The sequence below is a fragment of the Narcine bancroftii genome, chromosome 4 (assembly GCF_036971445.1).
Source record: "Narcine bancroftii isolate sNarBan1 chromosome 4, sNarBan1.hap1, whole genome shotgun sequence".
In the NCBI taxonomy this organism is placed as follows: domain Eukaryota; kingdom Metazoa; phylum Chordata; class Chondrichthyes; order Torpediniformes; family Narcinidae; genus Narcine; species Narcine bancroftii.
In genome coordinates this window covers 7,396,199-7,414,805 of record NC_091472.1, presented here as the reverse complement: position 1 = coordinate 7,414,805, position 18,607 = coordinate 7,396,199, and the positions used below count along the sequence as shown (strand labels likewise).

General features: G+C 47.5%; 1 protein-coding gene across 1 annotated transcript in view; it reads right to left on the bottom strand.

Moving 5' to 3' along the window:
* hivep2a (HIVEP zinc finger 2a) overlaps positions 1-18,607 on the bottom strand; it is a 32,901-nt gene that overhangs the window by 3,659 nt on the left and 10,635 nt on the right. Inside the window, exons 3-5 of the mRNA XM_069930708.1 lie at positions 7,224-7,399; positions 5,469-5,570; positions 1,320-2,242 (exon numbers count right to left, since the gene is read on the bottom strand). Coding sequence (XP_069786809.1) covers positions 1,320-2,242; positions 5,469-5,570; positions 7,224-7,399 — 1,201 coding nt within the window. The remainder of the gene's footprint in view (positions 1-1,319; positions 2,243-5,468; positions 5,571-7,223; positions 7,400-18,607) is intronic.

Sequence of the window (18,607 nt, the reverse complement as noted above, 5' to 3'; positions counted from 1 at the left end):
CCTCAAGTCCCGAGCAACATCCTAGTAAATTTCCTCGGGACTCTTTCAGTCTTATTGCTATCTTTCCTGTAGTTCAGTGACATTATTCCAAATTTGGCCTCTAGTGGAATTTGACTGTATTTATTTGGTGGGACATGCTCAACCTTCATCTTCTACCCCCTGCCTGATTTGTGAGAGTGGGATTTCTGTTTATAATTATATATATAACATATATATATATAATAATAATATATATAATAATATATAGAATAATTCACATTATTCAATAAATTGTAGAGTTGTCACTGCAGAATCTTTTACCTGGACCAGCCACTCCCAACAGGAGTTTCATGGCCTCCCTGGGGGCCACAGCACATTCTCGCAAAAACCTTGTTTGCTTTTCACCTCGTAACATTTTTATTTCAGAAGAAACCAGCTAAACTTGACTGAACCTACTGAACAACTAAACCTTCTTCAACGAAGGTCTCAAACTCCAAACGTCGCTTCTACATCTTTGCCTTTGTTACATCAAGGACCGTGTTTGACCTGCTGAGATTCTCCAACATTTTGTGTTTTTACATTAGCTAGACTTGACTGCTTCACAGGGAAGAGGGCCCATAAACTGAGCAGAGTCCCGGGAGGGTGGGGGAGGGGGGGGGGGCTTAGCCAAAAAATGGCAGGTCTGGACAGTATCTTTGTCCTAGGGTAAAAGTGTCAAACACAAGAGGACAAGGGTTGAAGATGAAGTGGGGAGGTGGGGTGGGGGGGGGGGGTGGAACATTTAAATTAGGTGTGCTGGGCAGGTTTATGCACAGAGAGTGCTTGGAACAGGCTGCCAGGGGCATTTGCGAGGTTTCCAGAAAGACACAGGGAATGGAGTGTTGAAATTAGCGCAGCGCTATTACAGCGCCAGCGACCCAGGTTTGAATCCCGCACTGCCTGTAAAGAGTTTGTACGTTCTCCCTGTGGGTTTCCCCGGGTGCTCTGATTTCCTCCCACCCTTCAAAATCCACGAGAGTCAGGATTCAGATTTCTTGTCAGAGCACATACATGACATCACATACAACCCTGAGATCCTTTTACCTGTGGGCGTGGCAGAATGACCACTAATTGGTAGTGCAAAAAATAAATTGCACACAGAGTATATGTGTAAACAGAAAACGAATGTAAATAAACTGACTGTGCAATACAGAGAGAATAAAAAAGAAAATCAATAGTGCACAGGTAAGAGTCCTTAAGTGATTCTCTGATTTAGTTTGTCTTAGATTAATTGGGTTTTAGGGGTTGTGGGCCAGAAGGGATTGTTACCGCGCTGTATGTTCAAGTTCAAAAATACTTACCAGGTTAATATCTGAATGCTGCACAAAGTGGCCCAGTGCGTGTTCACTTTGGAACGACCCTCGCCGTGGCGATGTTGTTCTGAGTGATGGCATGTGCCTCCTTTCCCTGCAATCCCTCCTGGGAGACGCATCCCTTCTTGGAGAGAGGTCTTTCACCGGAGAGGCCAGCCTCGGCGACGAGATCTCTCTTCTCGGGAGGAAGTGCCTGCGGGGGGAAACTTCCTGCTTCGGGGACCACTCACTCAGGTAGCCTTCCCTCTTCGGAGACCGGTGCCTCAAGGGCGACATCTCCCGCCTGGGAGACAGGTGGGGCCTGGGCGAGAGATCCCTCTTGGGGGACAGGTACCTGCGAGAGGTCGGTGACGTGTCCCTCCCTGGAGACCCCTCATAGACCGGTGATGGGTGAGCGCTCGAGCCCGTGTCTCCGGAGGGGGACATTTCTCTGGAGCTGTCCTCCCTCGAAGACCCGTCTTCATTCTGCGACCGCCAGAAGCTAGTTGCGGCTGGTACAAGTTGATCCACTGATTCCATCAACCTGTTGTGCAACTGTCTCTGGTAATCTGTCAGCGCAGTCCCTGCATAAGAGTAATTGTGCGGCGTGAGCTGAGTCACTTGGATCCGTGGCACTGCCACGAGATAACTGACAAGGGAAGACTGACTGCTTGAATGTGGAGCATCGAATGGCAAGGCCGAGGCAATGCTGAAGGTGGAAGAGGGGGGCTTCGCACCTCGGGCTAAGGGGCTGGCACTTCGAGACCTGGTGGTCGGTGTGCTGTCCCCTTGCCGATCATCTTCATCCTCATCTTCGTCCTCCTCATCTTCGTCACCCTCCTCCTCTGCGCCATCTGTGTCCTCAGGATCCGAGAACTGGTGACGGACTGGGACTTCGCTCAAGGTTTCTTGCTCTGGTTCATCCGGTATTCCTGAAGGAAGGAGAAAAGGAAGCATTTTGCAAGGACAAATCGAAAAGCTGAGTGCAGGACTAACGGTCGGTTAATTAAGAGCGTGGATGAGCAGAGGAATCTTGGGGTTCATGTCCATACATCCCTCAATGTAGTTGCTCAGGTTAATCGGATAATTAAAAAACCCCATGGGATTCTTGGCATCATTAATGGGGGGGGGGGGGGGTGAAATTGTGTATATGAGTAGAGAAGTCATGTGGCAGCTTAAAAATCTCTGGTGAGACCACATTCGGAGAATTGTATCCAGTTCTGGTCACCTCATTATAGGAAGGATGTGGAGGCGATGGAGAGGGTGCAGAGGAGATTCACCAGGATGTTGCCTGGATTGGAGGGCATGTCTTATGAGGCAAAGCTGGGACTTGTCTCTTTGGAGCGTAGAAGGATGAGAGGGGACTTGATAGAGGTCTACAAGATTCTGAGAGTCATAGATAGGTTGGACAACCAATACCTGTTCCCTAGGGTGGGAACAACAACCACTAGAGGACATGTGTATAAGATTAAGGGAGGGAATTATCAGGGGGAAGTTTTTTACACAGAGAGTTGTTGAGGCCTGGAATGCCTTGCCAGGAGTGGTGATGGAGGCTGAAACATTAGGGGCCTGTAAAAGACGATTAGATAGGCACATGGACGAAAGGAAAGCAGAGGGCTATAGGGTAGGGAGGGTTTAGCACTTTTATATGGTTTGGCACAACATGGAGGGCCGAAGGGCCTGTACATTGCTTTAATGTTTAATGTTTAAACCCAAATACAAAGCAGTCACGGATCGTTTTGGATTAAGCTGCAAAGATATTTGAGGACCCGCCTTGCCCTGGCCATAGTTTCTTCTCCCCTCATCCCACAGAGCAGAAGATGCACAAACTCAAATTTCCATACTCGAGGACAGTTTCTTTCCTGCTGTTATCAGACTCTTGAATGATCCTCTCACTGATATAAGGTGGTAGACCAGTGAGCCTTATGTCTGTGGTGGGCAAACTGTTGGAAAGGACTCTTAGTGATAGGATCTATGGACATTTAGAAAATCATGGCCTGATATTGGACAGTCAGCATTGCTTTGTGAAGGGCAGATCATGTCGGATAGAGTTCTCTGAAGAACTGACCAGACATATTGATGAAGGTAGCGTGGTGGATGTGGTCTACATGGATTTTAGTAAGGTATTTGACAAGTTTCCACAAGGTAGGCTTATTCAGAAAACCAGAAGGCATAGGATCCAGGGAAGCTTGGCCATGTGGATTCAGAATTGGCTTGCCTGTAGAATGCAGAGGTCTGTGCTGGAGGGAGAACATTTGGATTGGAGGGCTGTGTCTAGCAGGGTCCCTGAAGAATCAATTCTGGGACCTCTCTTTTCGAGATTAAGTTTGCAGACGACATAAAGGTTGGTGGTGTTGTGGATAGTGTAATGGATTGTCAAAGATTGCAGAGGGACATTGATAGGATGCAGAGCTGAGCTGAGAAGTGGCAGATGGGAGTCCAATCCAGAGAAGTGTAAGGTGGTACACTTTGGAAGGTCAAACTCTAAGGCAGAGTTCTTGGTCATGTGGAAGAGCAGAGGGATCTGGTGGGGGGGGTCCATGTCCACAGATCCCTGAAAGTTGCCTCACAGGTAGACAGGGTGGTTCAGAAAGCTTTTGGGGTGCTAGCTTTAATCAGTTGAGAGATTGAGATTAAGAGCTATGAGGTAATGATGCAGCTCTACAAAACTCTGGTTAGACCACACTTGGAGTAATGTGTCCAGTTCTGGTCACCTCATTATAGGAAGTGTTGGAAAGGGGGCAGAGGAGATTTTCTAGGATGCCAACTGGTTTAGAGAGCATGCATTATGAGCAGAGATTGAGGGAAGTAGGACTTTTTGGAGGGGGGGGATGAGAGTAGACATGATAGAGGTGTACAGGATATGAAGAAGAATTGACAGAGTGGACGGCCAGCGCCTCCTTCACAAGTCACCACTGCTCAATACAAGAGGGCATGGATTTAAGGTAATGGTGAGAAGTTCAAGGGAGATGTTAGAGGAAGGTATTTTACCCAGAGAGTGGTTGGTGCATGGAATGAACGACCTGGGTCAATGGAGGAAGTAGGTAAGTTGGTGAATTTCAAGAGACGAACGGACAAGCACATGGAGGAATTTAAAGTGGAGGGTAATGTGGGAGGCAGGGTCCAAAGGTCAGCACAACATTGTGGGCCAAAGGGCCTGTATTGTGCGGTACTGTTCTATGTTCTTTGCTCTTGTACTGCTCTTAACTATCTTTTTCTCTGTAGACCATCGTGATAACTTGCTGCTTTCTGCAATTTTGCTCTATTGATTGATTTATTTACCTGCCGTATGGGTTGACTTTTCTGGATAGCAGGGCAAAATGAAGGTCTTCACTGAATCTCATTACATGTGACCATCTAACCAATTCAATTTATTTCGTGCTGTCATCCAGCACAGAAGCAAGATATCTGAGCCGAGAACATGATGCCAAATCAATCTCAAACTGTTGGCTGCACATGATCCATATCAAGAACGAGTCCTAGAATGAAGGGATTAGCATGCGAGGAATGTTTGACAGCTCTTGCACTGTACTCTTTCGAGTTCAGAAGAATGGGGGGGGGGGGGGGGGGGGTGGTAGGTGGACCTCCACAGCGCCTGAATAAAATGGTGGAGAGAGGGAGACAGGGAGTGGAGCACAGGCCCACAGGCAAGAGGTGGATATGGGTGGGAGGGTAAAAGAGCCTGAGGTGATAGGGGAGGGGGTAGTTCTGTGAATGGAGAGGCAAGGGGGTGGGGAGCTGGGCGGAAGAGAAGGAATGGTCAAACAGAAACTAGAGAATTCGAGGTTAATGACAGAAAATGTAAAAACACAATGCTAGAGACCCTCAGTGAACGAATGAAATATGTCTGTAGAAAGCTTGTCTCCTGAGATGGAGGCCGAGAGATCCAGAAAGGGAGAGTGTTGGAGGTGGATCAGATGAGTTTAAGATCAGGGGTGGAAGTTGGCTGTGAGGCAAATGAAGTCGACAAGCTCGGCCCGGTTGCATGAAGCAGCCCCGATGGAGTCCTCGATACAGCAGAGGAAGAGTTGAGGGGCCTTGCCTGATGTTAATGATGTGGTGGGCATGGAGGAGTGGGGGGACAACGGGCTGAGTAGACCACAGAGGGACCGAAGCCGAATGGGTGGGAGGGTGGGTGGGTTGCGAGCTGAAACTTGCCTGTTTCTTCAGTGTCGGTGCTGTACATGCAGGTTATTGCTATTCCCAGCTCTAAGCACTTCTTTGTGTGAGCCTTCGACTTCATATGCTTGGTTAGGTTTCCTAGACAGAGAGATTAAAGCCACAAGGATTACTCTCACTGATCATCAACATGTATACGCAGCGAAGCTTGACCAGCCTGCATGCTCCCAGCCTCATTCGAAGCTGGAACTGGCAGATTCATCCAACGCTGTTATAAATCAGCAAAACTAACAAAATCTTTTAAGAAACTATTAGATGGTTACATGGAACTTAGAAAAATGTAGTAGGTAAATTCTTGGCTATTGTTAGAGCAGGTTATTAAAATATAAATTTAGACAAATAGCACAATAAACAGTGTTCTATGGTTCCGTGGACAGGAAGGGTTTAAATTTAGATTGCTTAAGGTGGGACGTGAGTGAGAAGGGATGGTTGAGAATCACTGCTCCAGACCCAATTGTTACTGAAATATTTTGCTTGAGAAAAATTGTCGTTGACCCATTTCCTTTGGAGTTCTGAAACCGTGCACAGAATGAGTAAAGGAAGTACAAATAAAATAGTAGTTTTCAAACATTTTCTTTCCACCCACACTAATCACAGAGCACCAAAGGCATAGGGAATATTTAAAGAGGTATATGAGTGGGAAGGAAAAGGTTGACAACCACTGGTTTAGCTTGTTCATTTTTAATTCAATTAAGTTTCCTGTGGAAGTATTTGTTACAACCAGCTGTTTGGTCGAAGTAAGAAGAATTTTGGTGTATGACAATAATTATACAAACATGTTGGACAAGCTCAGCAGATCACGTAGTGTCCGTAGAAAGTGTAGGGGAACTCACGTTTCTGGCCTGGGCTCGTCGTCAGGTAGAAGCATAAACAGGCAGGTTTATGTCTGAGTAAGAAGGTGGAGGGAGAAGAGAGGAGGTGAAATAAAAGGGGCAGGGAGAAGGAGCACAGACTAACTGGTCAAAGATGGATAGAGGTGCTCCCCCACTTAACAAATTTTTGAAGTTAACGACGGTACAACAACGAGACTGTTGGTATTTACTTCCATGTAATATGTTAAAGCATCATTGATTTTTCAAATGACTCCTCTAAGGTGAATTCTTTGTAGCTGCCCTGATCAATTGCTTCTTTAACTTCAGTCGGAAAGCTTGCAGGGACTGATAAAGCACTGTTGGGACAGTGCAGGGACTGAATCAGTGCTGACAGGAGAGAGGAGAGCAGTGGGACCAATGTGGGGATTAATACAGTGCTGTCGGGGGAGAGTGGGGGGGAGTGGGATCAGCATTGGGAATGACAAAGGGCTGTCAGTGTTACACAAGGTGTACCTGTATTCTATTTTGACATGATTTTTTTTCCGACTTGTGATGGGTTTGTCAGAACGCAACCCCATGGTACGTTGAGGAGCATCTGTATGGGTGGGAGGGCAAAAGAGGGTGGGAAAAAAAGCTGAGGTGATGGGGGGAGATAGGAGTGGGGAGGGAAGCTGGAGGAAGGGAAACGGTAGAGGAAAAAGGAGAGACTCGGAGGGAGTTAATAGAAATTGGAGAGGTCGATGCCAATACCCATTGGTTGGGAGATGGAACATAAGGTGGTACCCTAACATCTGCAAACCTTCTTGGTTAACATCATTCTCATGAACTTTTCCATCTTTCTTTTTTTGCTTCTTTCATGCACGCCACCATTGAGCGATGTCTTCCATGCAAGCCACACATGCTCAGCGGGCAAAAAAATCACCTTTTGTTTTGAAGGCAAAATTGCAGAACTTGCACATGAAAGGACGGAGATCTGTGTGGGTGCGAATGTGCTTCTTCAGCATGCTTGGCTTCTTACATCGAATTCCACACTCCTCGCAGATGTACTTCCCTCTTCCCCGCCCCCTCACGTAAACGTAATCTTCGTTCGATTTGTAACTGCAAAGAGAACGGAAATTTCTCGGTGAAGGCTTTGTGTGTGAAAGAAGCAGACAATGGGAGGGGCCCCGCAGGTCTTTGGAGCACCGTCCTCTCCTCAGTTCAGACCTAGGGAGTAACATTAGACCCAACAGGCTTCAAAACAAACACCAGTGGTTCTCAACCCTTTTCTCTTCACTCACCTACCACTTTAAGTAAACCCTACGCTACATCCAACACCTGGACCTGAAACACCTGGACCTGAAGGAATGAGCCAGTTTAGGGGACTGTGCAGAAAATGGCCGAAGGAGTGCAGTGGAGGTGGGGGGGGGGGGGGTGCGGTTGTATGATCATGCACTCCAGTAGAAGAAATAAAGCGTAGATCAGTGGTTCTCAACCTTTTTCTTTCCACTCACATCACATGGTTGCAGGATTTCCTTTGGAGCTCTGAAACCGTGCACATAACGAGTCAATGAGGTACAATTAAAGCAGTGGATTTCAAACTTTTTCTTTCCACTTACATCCCACCTTAAGCAATCCCTTACTAATCACAGGACACCGATGCCATAGGGGTTACTTAAAGTGGGATGTGAGTGGAAAGTAAAAGGTTGTGAACCACTGCTTTTATTTATTCTCAAGCTTGAATGGCTCAATTAATATACACAGTCTTGCTTCTAAACCAAGTGAGACCCAAACAAGGTCCGAAGTTGATCCTTGCACTTCAGTTGTCAGGTACACTGGTATATTTCAGCCAGACACCTTTGATTATGGGGTTCACAGCTACCTCATGTGCAGGCATGTCCTTTATCGGTCTTGAGCACCTCACCTTTGATCAGCCCAGCGGGCACTTATCAGGACAGTGCTGTTAATTTCTCTTCAGCCAATGTACTCATAATTCAGTACCGTGACACACATTAAGCAGTTTAACAGGTATGTTAAGTCAGTTCCTCTGCAGCCATTGTACACATACTGCATGACTTCACGACATAATAATGTTCTTCAAGCTGATAATGGCTGTGAACAAGTTTAAACACAAAATGAAACATAGAAAACCTTCAGCACAAACAGGCCCTTCGGCCCAAAAAGTTGTGCTGGAACATCTCTACCGTAGAAATTATGAGGCTTACCCATAGCCCTCTATTTTTCTAAGCTTCATGTACCTATCAAAAAGGCTCTTAAAGGACGCTATTGTATCGGCCTCCACTATGGTTGCCGGCAGCCCGTTCCACATACCCAGCACCCGACATCTCCTCTGTACCTACTCGCCAGTACCTTAAAGTCCTCTTGTGGCAACCATTTCAGTCCTGGGGGAAAAGCCTCTATCTACACGATCAATGCCTCTCATCATCTTACACACCTCCATCAGGCCACTTCTCACTCTCCCAAGAGAAGAAACTGAGTTCTCTCTTCCTGGCAACATCCTTGTAAATCTCCTCTGCCCCCTTTCTATGGCTTCCACATCCTTCTGATAGTGAGGTGACCAGAACTGAGCAAAGTTCTCCAAGTGCGGTCTGACCAGGGTCTTATGTAGGTGCAACATTACCTCTCGGCTCCTAAATTCAAATCCACGATTAATGAAGGTCAATACACTGTACACCTTCTTAACCACTGAGCCATCCTGTACAGCTGCTTTGACTCAGACCCCAAGAGTCTTACCATTAATACTATAATGCAATCCTTCCTGCTCGTTTACACAATTCCTCAGGTCAGGCAGCATCCGTGGAGAGAAATGGTTGGTCAACATTTTAGCTGGAGTTGTTGCTGGTGGTGTGGACCCGGGACAGTGGAGAGCAGAGACACACAGATGCTCCCCAGGGTTCAACCGCCTGGTCGTAATGCTGGTGGCTCTGTATAGACATTAAATCACCTGTTTAAGGATCCAAAGGTGTTTCTAAATTAAAATCCTGCAACCATGGGTCTGTGCCCAAGATGGCATCCCCCAAGATGGCGGCCCCTGCGCTTGGCAGCGGGCCATAAGGGCTTGCAGACTCTGGGGAGCAGCGAGCCGGCGCAGAGGACCAGAAACTGGGGGAACACCTCTCGTTGAGAAGGTGAAACATCAGGGAGGTCACCCCACGGGACAGTGGCCATGGTTGTGGACTGGTGTGGCAGTCGCTAAGAGACCCACACAGGCTGGAGCCTGCTGGCGACCGGCAGGTGAAGGAGCTGCACTGGAAGCGATCTGCTGGAGACTGGCTCACAGCAAACAGGTTTCGGAAGCGGGATTCAAAGGGGTGCTGAGGGTAAGCCTTCCACGATTGCGTCGGAGGTTCGGATCTGGAGCTCGGGTTGCCGATGGATCTGTGCGGCTGCAGAGGCCGCGAGGGTGCTGAAGGCAAATCCACGGACACTCAGTGACTCTGAAGGGACTCTCTTTTGCTTCTCTTTCTCCTGTTATTAGGGCTGCTGGGCAATGCTCATGGCAGACAAAAGTTGAAGTATATTACATTATTATATGACAATAAAAGGAATCTTTGAACTTGCAGGTTCCTCTCTTTAAGTCACGCAACCTCTCGCCTTTCACCTTCTGTATTGACTTGGAAGAGAGTCATTACTGGTTCCAGAACTTATCCTTTGTAACACTATCACCTGAAGGACTACAGCAGTTCAAGAAACAACTGTGCACCCCCTTTCCAAAGGCAATAAACGAGGTCAACTGGGAAAGTGAACATTGAATTTATATTAGATGAGCTGAAGTTCCGAAGAATGAGTGGGGATATCTTTGAAACTTAAAATTGTGAAAGGGATACTTAACATACTGAGTGGTAAGTTGTCTCCTCTGGTGGGTGATACGAGAACCAGGGGACTTGTTTAAAGACTGGTACTTTTCTCATTATTTATTCCTGAATATTTATATTTCTGTATTTACACTCACGGTTTATTTACATTTCTTTCTGTTGTTAATAGTTCTTTCTCCCTGACTACAATTTACACTTGCAGGTAATTAGAAATTCTGCCTGGCCCGCAGGATAAAGAATCTCGGGGTTGTACGTGATGTCATGTATGCACTCTGACCATCAATCTGAACTTTGACATAGCCTCAAGATTCGAGGCTGTAGGCTTGGGACAGAGATGAGAGGAACTACTTCTCCTGGAGAGTGGAATTCTCAGCCGAAGGAAGAGGAAGGGGCTGCCTCGTTAACAACTGATTAAGCACAATTAGATTTTTGCTTAGTAGGGGAATTATGAGTTCTAGGGAAAGGCAAGTAGGCGAAAGAGGTTGGCGCAGGCAGGCAATGGTTAGAACCGCACTATTACAGCACCAGTGACCTGGGTTCAAATCTGGCGCTGTCTGTAGGAAGCTTTTACGTTGTCCCTGTGCCTGTGTGGGTTTCTTCTCACCCTCCAAAATTGTACGGGGATTGTAGGTTAATTGGGCAGCATGGGTTCGTGGGCCAGAAGGGCCTGTTGCCATGCTGTATGTTCATATTTAAAATGCAAAAATCTAAAGGTGGGCCCAGCCCACGGCTAGATCTGCCATGATCTAGTCAATGGCTGTCTCCTGCTCCCAATCCTTACTTTATCATCTCACTTTACCAGTAACTAGGACATGAGTGGTGAATGGCAGGGCCCTGGAGAGCGCTGATGAATAACAACACCTTGGGGTACTGTTACATGCTTCCCTGAAAGTGCCAACACTGCCAGACAGAATGATGTAAAAGGCATATGGTCTAATTGCCTTCATCAGCCAAGGCATTCGTTGTGGGAGCTGGAGCGGAATGCTGCAGTTGAATAAATTGTTTGTCAGATCCCATTTGGAATACTATGTGAAGTTCTGGTCATTATGCAATAGAAAAGGACCATAGAACATTACACCAAAGAAACAGGCCCCTTCGGGCCTTCTAGTCTGTGCCGACCCATCTGTTTTTGCCTCGTCCCACTGACTTTCACCAAGTCCATAGCCATCCAGACCTCTCCCATCCATGTACCTGTTCAAATTCTTCTAAATGTTAAAATAGAGCCCATATTCACCACTTCAGCTGGCAGCTCGTTCCACACTCCCACCACTTTCCATGTGAAGAAGTTCCCTCTCAAGTTCCCCCTAAACTTTTCCTCTTTTATTCTTAACCCATGTCCTCTGGTTTGTATTTCACCTACCCTCAGTGGAAAAAAGCCAACCTATATTTACTCTCTATCCCCTTCATAATTTTAAATAGCTCTATCAAATCTCCCCTAATCAAGTCCTAACCTGCTTAATCTTTCCCTGTAACTCAGTTCCTGAAGTCCAGGCAACATCGGAGTAAATCTCTGCACTCTGTGGATAAGATGGAGCAGGTTTAGAAATAGATTCACAGCAATGCTTCTGAGATATAGATCTCTCAAGGTTGCTGCGCAGGTTGAAGGCAGTTAGGTGTTCCGGCCTTCATTAGACGGGGGCCTGAAGAGTCGTGAGGTAATCCAAGACTCTCATATTTACAAAATTTATTTATTTGTACAGATGAATACCTGTCCAGTATGTGTATTGTGTGTCTGTGTGTTTTGCACCGAGGACCGGAGAACATTGTTTCGTCGGGTTGTACTTATATAATCAGATGATAATAAATTTGACTTGACTAATGTTGCAGCACTATAAAACACTGGTGAGACGACACTCGGAATACGTTCACCTCATTACAGGAAGGGTGTAGAAGCTGTGGAGAGGGTGCGGAGGAGATTGACCAAGATGTGGCCTGGATCGGAGAAAATATCTAATGAGGCAAGGTTAGCAGAGCGAAGGCTTTTCTCTTTGGAGTGAAGAAGGATGAGAGGTAAATTAATAGAAGTCTACAAAACGGTCAACCAGTTTACCTATCTCGGCTGCACCATTTCATCAGATGCAAGGATCGACAATGAGATAGACAACAGACTCGCCAAGGCAAATAGCGCCTTTGGAAGACTACACAAAAGAGTCTGGAAAAACAACCAACTGAAAAACCTCACAAAGATAAGCGTATACAGAGCCGTTGTCATACCCACACTCCTGTTCGGCTCCGAATCATGGGTCCTCTACCGGCACCACCTACGGCTCCTAGAACGCTTCCACCAGCGTTGTCTCCGCTCCATCCTCAACATCCATTGGAGCGCTCACACCCCTAATGTCGAGGTACTCGAGATGGCAGAGGTCGACAGCATCGAGTCCACGCTGCTGAAGATCCAGCTGCGCTGGATGGGTCACGTCTCCAGAATGGAGGACCATCGCCTTCCCAAGATCGTATTATATGGCGAGCTCTCCACTGGCCACCGTGACAGAGGTGCACCAAAGAAAAGGTACAAGGACTGCCTAAAGAAATCTCTTGGTGCCTGCCACATTGACCACCGCCAGTGGGCTGATAACGCCTCAAACCGTGCATCTTGGCGCCTCACAGTTTGGCGGGCAGCAGCCTCCTTTGAAGAAGACCGCAAAGCCCACCTCACTGACAAAAGGCAAAGGAGGAAAAACCCAACACCCAACCCCAACCAACCAATTTTCCCTTGCAACCGCTGCAATCGTGTCTGCCTGTCCCGCATCGGACTGGTCAGCCACAAACGAGCCTGCAGCTGACGTGGACTTTTTACCCCCTCCATAAATCTTCGTCCGCGAAGCCAAGCCAAAGAAGAAGACAAGATTATGTGAGGCATAAACAGGGTGCACAGCCTATACATTCTTCCCACAGCGATAGCAGCAAACACCAGAGGACATCTGTGCAAGGTGAGGGGAGGAATGTTTAGTGGAGATGTCAAGGGTACGGTGGGGGCCTGGAATTCATTGCCAGGGATGGTGGTGGAGGCTAGTACAACAGGAAAACACAAAAGACTTTAAGACAGACACATGAATGCAAGAAAAATAGAGGGTTATAGGGGTAAGGTAGGCAAGGTTTAAATTGCTGAATAGGTTTTTATAGGTCAGCACAACATTGTGGGCCAAAGGGCCTGTACCACGTAGGAATGTTCCAAGGAGCTACAAGGAGAGGTTGGATAGGCTTGGACTGTTCTCTCTGGAGTGAGGGAGGCTGAGGGGGACCTCAGAGAGGTTTATAAAATCATGAGGGGGCAGTGATAAAATAGTTTGCCCCAGATTAGGAAATGAGTCAATGAGGGACGATTAAAACAGTGGTTTTCAAACTATTTTTTTCCATTCACAGACCACCTTAAGTAATCCCTGTGCCATCAGTGCTCTGTGATTAGTAAGGGGTTGCTTAAGGTGGTCTGTGAGTGGAAAGAAAAAGTCTGAAAACCACTGTTTTAATCGTCCCTCATGGACTCGTTATGTGCATGGTTTCTGATCTCAAAAGGAAATGGGCCACTGACCATTTTTCTCAAGCAAAATATTTCAGGAACAATTGGGTCTAGAGCAATGATTCTCAACCTTTCCTTCCCACTCACATCCCACCTTAAACAATCCCTTATTAATCACAGAGCACCGCTGGCCTAGGGATTACTTAACGTGGGATGTGAGTGGAAAGAAAAAGGTTGAGAACCACTGGTCTAAAACTTCAGGACATTTTTTTTTAGAGGGCTATGAGCCAAATAAGGGGCATCTCAGTTAGCATGGATTAGTTGGGCTGAATGGCCTCTCTTTGTGGTATTTAAGACTAGGAATCAAAGAAAGGTGATCGACAAGAAGTCTGTAGATGCCTGGCAAAATTGAGCCACACACAGTGATGGAGGGGGATTCAGGGATCCGTCAGCATCCATGGAAGGCAATAAACCTGATAAGAGCTGGCAGGGACATTGACACCCAAGATCTAAAGCAGTGAATCTAATGTGCTATATTATAATCCATTTGTTACCTTGGGGGTCAGAGAGCTGAAGCAGAACATTTTCCTCCTGCCCTTGTAGATTGGCACATGGTAGGGACATTTTATACATTGTCCTTGAGGGGTCTCTCTCACAGGGAGGTGATGCAACCCACAGATGGTCTGCACGAACATGCTGGAAAAACACAGCAGGACACGCAGAGTCCACAGGTAGTCAAGGGTAACCTACGCCTGCTTGCTGTGTGACCTGCTGAGTTTCTCCAGCATGTTTGTGTATTGGCACTCGACCCCCCCCCCCCCCCCCCCCCACCTCCGGGTCTGCAGACCTTATTGTTTAACTCAGTGTACAGACAGAGACATTGGTTTGTGAATTCTGCAGAAGTTGGATTTTTTAAAATCAAAGATAGAATTTATTCATAATAATATTATTTACCATTCTAAATCCTTTCGCACCTTTAGGGTCGTGTCCATACCTTCCCATCACTGTACATTGTTACAATATCTATTTAAACTATTGCCTCCACTGAGGCACCATGTCCTTACTCCCCCTCTGTTGTTTGAGGGGCTTCCCCTCCATCTCAGCTCCTCAGTGCCCGGTAACCGGAGGACTCTAGGTTATTGTCCTTCCTCACAGCGTCCTCGTATTGGCTGCACCAAGAGCTGTCAAACGTTCTTCCTATGCTAATCCCTTCATTCCAGGAATCAGTCTTGTGAACCTTTTCTGAACCCTCTCCAACACCAGTACAACCTCTCTTAAATAAGGAGCCCAAATCTTACTCCAAAGGTGAGGCCTCACCAGCGCCTTATAAAGACTCAATATCGCGTCCCTGCTCTGATATCTCCTTCCTCTGGATATGAGTGCCAGCATTTCATTCACATTCTTCACCACCAATTCAACCTGGAGGTTAAGCTTTAGGGGACCCTGCACAAGGTCTCCCAAGTCCCTATGTACCTCCAAATATTGAATTTTCTCTCCATCCAAATAAATAGCCTGCCCTTTTATTCCTTCTGGCAAAGTGGATGACTGTACACTTTCCAACACTGGATTTCATCTGACTGTTGTGCTCTGGTTAACACCCAAGGTCATTAAGTCTTCTCTCCAATCAAGAAACCTTGGAGATCGGGCACAGGGAATATTCTTCTGTTTTCTCCCACCTGGAAGCTGCAGTCACAATGGTTGGCTCCTGAAGGGACTGAATAGATTGTCTGGTTCCAACCCAGGCAGGAAGTTAGCTACGGGCACACACATAGACAATTATATTGGATTCTTGCAGGAACGGTAATATTGAATGTCTGGTTCCAACCCAGGCAGGAAGTTAGCCACTCAATATTACCGTTCCTGCAAGAATCCAATATAATTGTCTATATGTGTGCCCGTAGCAACATTTTGGACCATTAGCAACCAAAACTATTGGTTACCTAGAGCAACCATGGCACAGAGGATGCAGACCCCTACCAAACATTTGACATCACTGCCCATGGATATGAGTGTGGTTGTTCTGCTGTGCAGCAATAAAATTAAAAAAAAACCACACAGAAGCTGTGAGTGAGTTGTATCGACCAAGTGACATTACTGAAACTCTCCGAGAGCTTATCAGCACCACTCCCATGATCCTTTTCAGTTCCTTCCACCCAGTATGAGCCTGCACCTCCGTGACCTGGTTCGCTTGTGGATCAGTGCAGCCCGCTACATGAAACCCCCACCCCCACCCCCACCCCAGAATCGGTGTTTGGAGGTGCCGAATCCACAGTTTGTAAACAGTTCATACGTTTGGGAGGCCGACCTCTCCACCGTGGAGCTGTAACAGTTACTGGTTAGTTGAGGTCAAGGTGTGTCAGTTTGAAGCAGTCAGCTGTGAACTTTTCCTGCTTACCCCCAATTTTAAAAAGGCACATCGTCCTGTTGTGTTGTAAAAACTTGTATGGACCCTGAAGGGGCATTTGCAGTTTTTGAGATCCTTCGGGATGTAGGATAGTACTGGACTGCAGTGTGAGGTTGGTACGGGGGGGGGAGGGGGGCAAGATTTCCATCTTCTCGCAAAGTCGCGTTAGCAGGACCGTAGGTGCTTCCTCCTGCCCCGTTGGCACAAACTGACCCGGGACTGTTGGCAGGGCCCCATAGGCATGCTCAGCGTGGCCAAATCCTCCTTCGGCTCTGTGTGGATGCCAAGGATCACCCAAAGCAGCTTGTCCACCCAATCTGGACCTTGGAGCCGTGCCATGAGCGCCGTCTTCAAATGCCGATGGAACCTTTCCACCAGGCCATCAGACTGTAGGGGGTAGGCTGTGGTGCCTAGGACCTGTGCCAGCACTGCCCATAGGCTGGACATGAACTGTGCCTCCCTGTCCAATGTGATATTGGAAGAAAGGCAGAAATAGACTATCCACTTGGCGATGAAGGCCCTGGCTCAGGATGTCTTGGAAGTGTCCAAGGCTAGGCCATAGTCGCTCAGTTCACTGGCAGAGCAGATGCAGGTGTGTGAGGTGCTTCTGTCACGAATGACTGGTGATGAGGATGTCGTCTAGGTAGATAAAAACAAAATCCAGGCCACACCACACCAAGTCCATGGGTCTCTGGAAAGCCTGTGTTGCGTTTTTAAGGCCAAAAGGCATGTGGAGGAACTCTAAAAGGCCGAACCGAGTGATGAGGGCTGCCTTAGGGACATTGTTGGGTGGCACAGGGGTCTGGTGATTACCCCGGACCAGGTCGACTTTTTAAGAAGACCCTCACTCCATTTAGATTGGCCGTGAGGTCCTGGATGTGGGGAATGAGGTGCTGGTCGGCTGTGTGGTGATATTGAGCCAGCGGTAGTCCCCACAAGGTCTCCATCCCCCAGAAGACCATGTGTAGAGGAGAGATCCATGGGTATTCCAAGCACTGAATGATTCCATCTTCCTGAATTCTTCCTTGGTGAGCAGCAGCTTGTCGGGAGGAAGCCTGCATGCCCGGGCATGTAGCAGTGGTCCCTGCATGGGGATGTGGTGCTGGACGCCATGTTTTGGGATTGTGTTATAATGTCCAGGAATCCAGCCAGGATTCTGGCAAACCTGTTGCCCTATAAGGTTACAGAGTAAAGGTGGGGGGCTGAAAACTTGGCTTCTTGAAGGGTGAAGGTCTGGAAGGTTCTGGAATTGACCAGACATTGCCCTTTCAGATCCACCAGGAGGTAGTGGGCTTGAAGGAAGTCTGTACCCAGTAAGGGCTGAGACATGTCAGCCAAAGTGAAGGTCCAGGTAAAGTGGCAGGTGGCGAACTCCAGCAGGATGATCCTCACCCCGAACATACATATGCTGCTATTGTTGGCGGCAGTGAGGGACGGTCCTGACTTCCCAATGCAGGTGTCTTGGTTCAAGGGGGGCAATATGCTAACCTCTGCCCTTGTGTCCATGAAGAAATGCCACCCTGAGTGCCGGTCCCATAAATGGCCAGCCCTGGCATTTCTCAGACGGGAGCAAGATGGACGGCAAAGGTGGGCTCCAGAACCACATTTCTAATGGTGAAACATCACCACTTCGAGTTTGAGTCTGCACCTGCTGTGGCTGTCGCTGTCCTCCTTGATGGAGTGGGAGATTCGGCGTGATGCAGCAACTAGATCAACGGATGCCCTCCCATATTGCTTTGGGTACCATCACAGGAGATCTGCATGGGCTGCTAACCTGCATGGGTTTCTGAAGCCATCATCCGCGAGGAGCAGGCCAATGTCTTCCGGCATCTGTTCGAGAAATATCTATTAGAACAGTAAGCAGGGGCTGTAGCCGTCTATTAATGCCAGCAAATCATTAATAAGAGGGGAAGGTGTGTGGTTAATTCAGCCATCCACGTAGAGCAGGAGTCTCCTGGTCGAGCGATCTCATCACGTAGTAATATCTTGTGGAGTCTGCCTGACCTGAAATTGGCCTGAAACCTCAGCCTGTTCGAACCTGACTAGCGCTGTGAGATCAAAAAGGTCGACAGCTTCAGCGAGACTGCACTCTGTGCACTCATGTCATTTATTGTGGTGTCCAAAATGCAGTTTTGGACCGTCAGGGGTCACCACTGTGGTCGTTATGCTGTGCAGCGCACGAAAGAAAAAAAAACCACACAGAAGCTGTGAGTGAGTTGAACCAACTAATTTTACTGAAATTCTCCGAGGATTTATCAGCGCAACTCCCATGGTCTTTTTCGGCCCCTCTCACCGGGACCATTGTGACTTAGCCTGCACCTCCGTGACCCGGTTCACTTGTGGATCAGTGCAACTCGCTACATCACCACCCTTCATGCCCATGGAACCAGTGTTGTTCAGTATCCATAGTAACCACTACCATTCTGTACCCATAGCAACCAGTGCCACCCAGTACCAATGGAATTGCTGTCACTTACTGCCCATAGCAACCATTGCCATTCAGTATCCTTAGCAACCAGTCCTCTTCGCCACCCATAGCAACCATTTTCATTCTGTACCCATAGCAACCAGTGCCATCCAGTACCAATGGAATTGTTGCCATTTACCTCCCATAGTAACCAATTCCATTC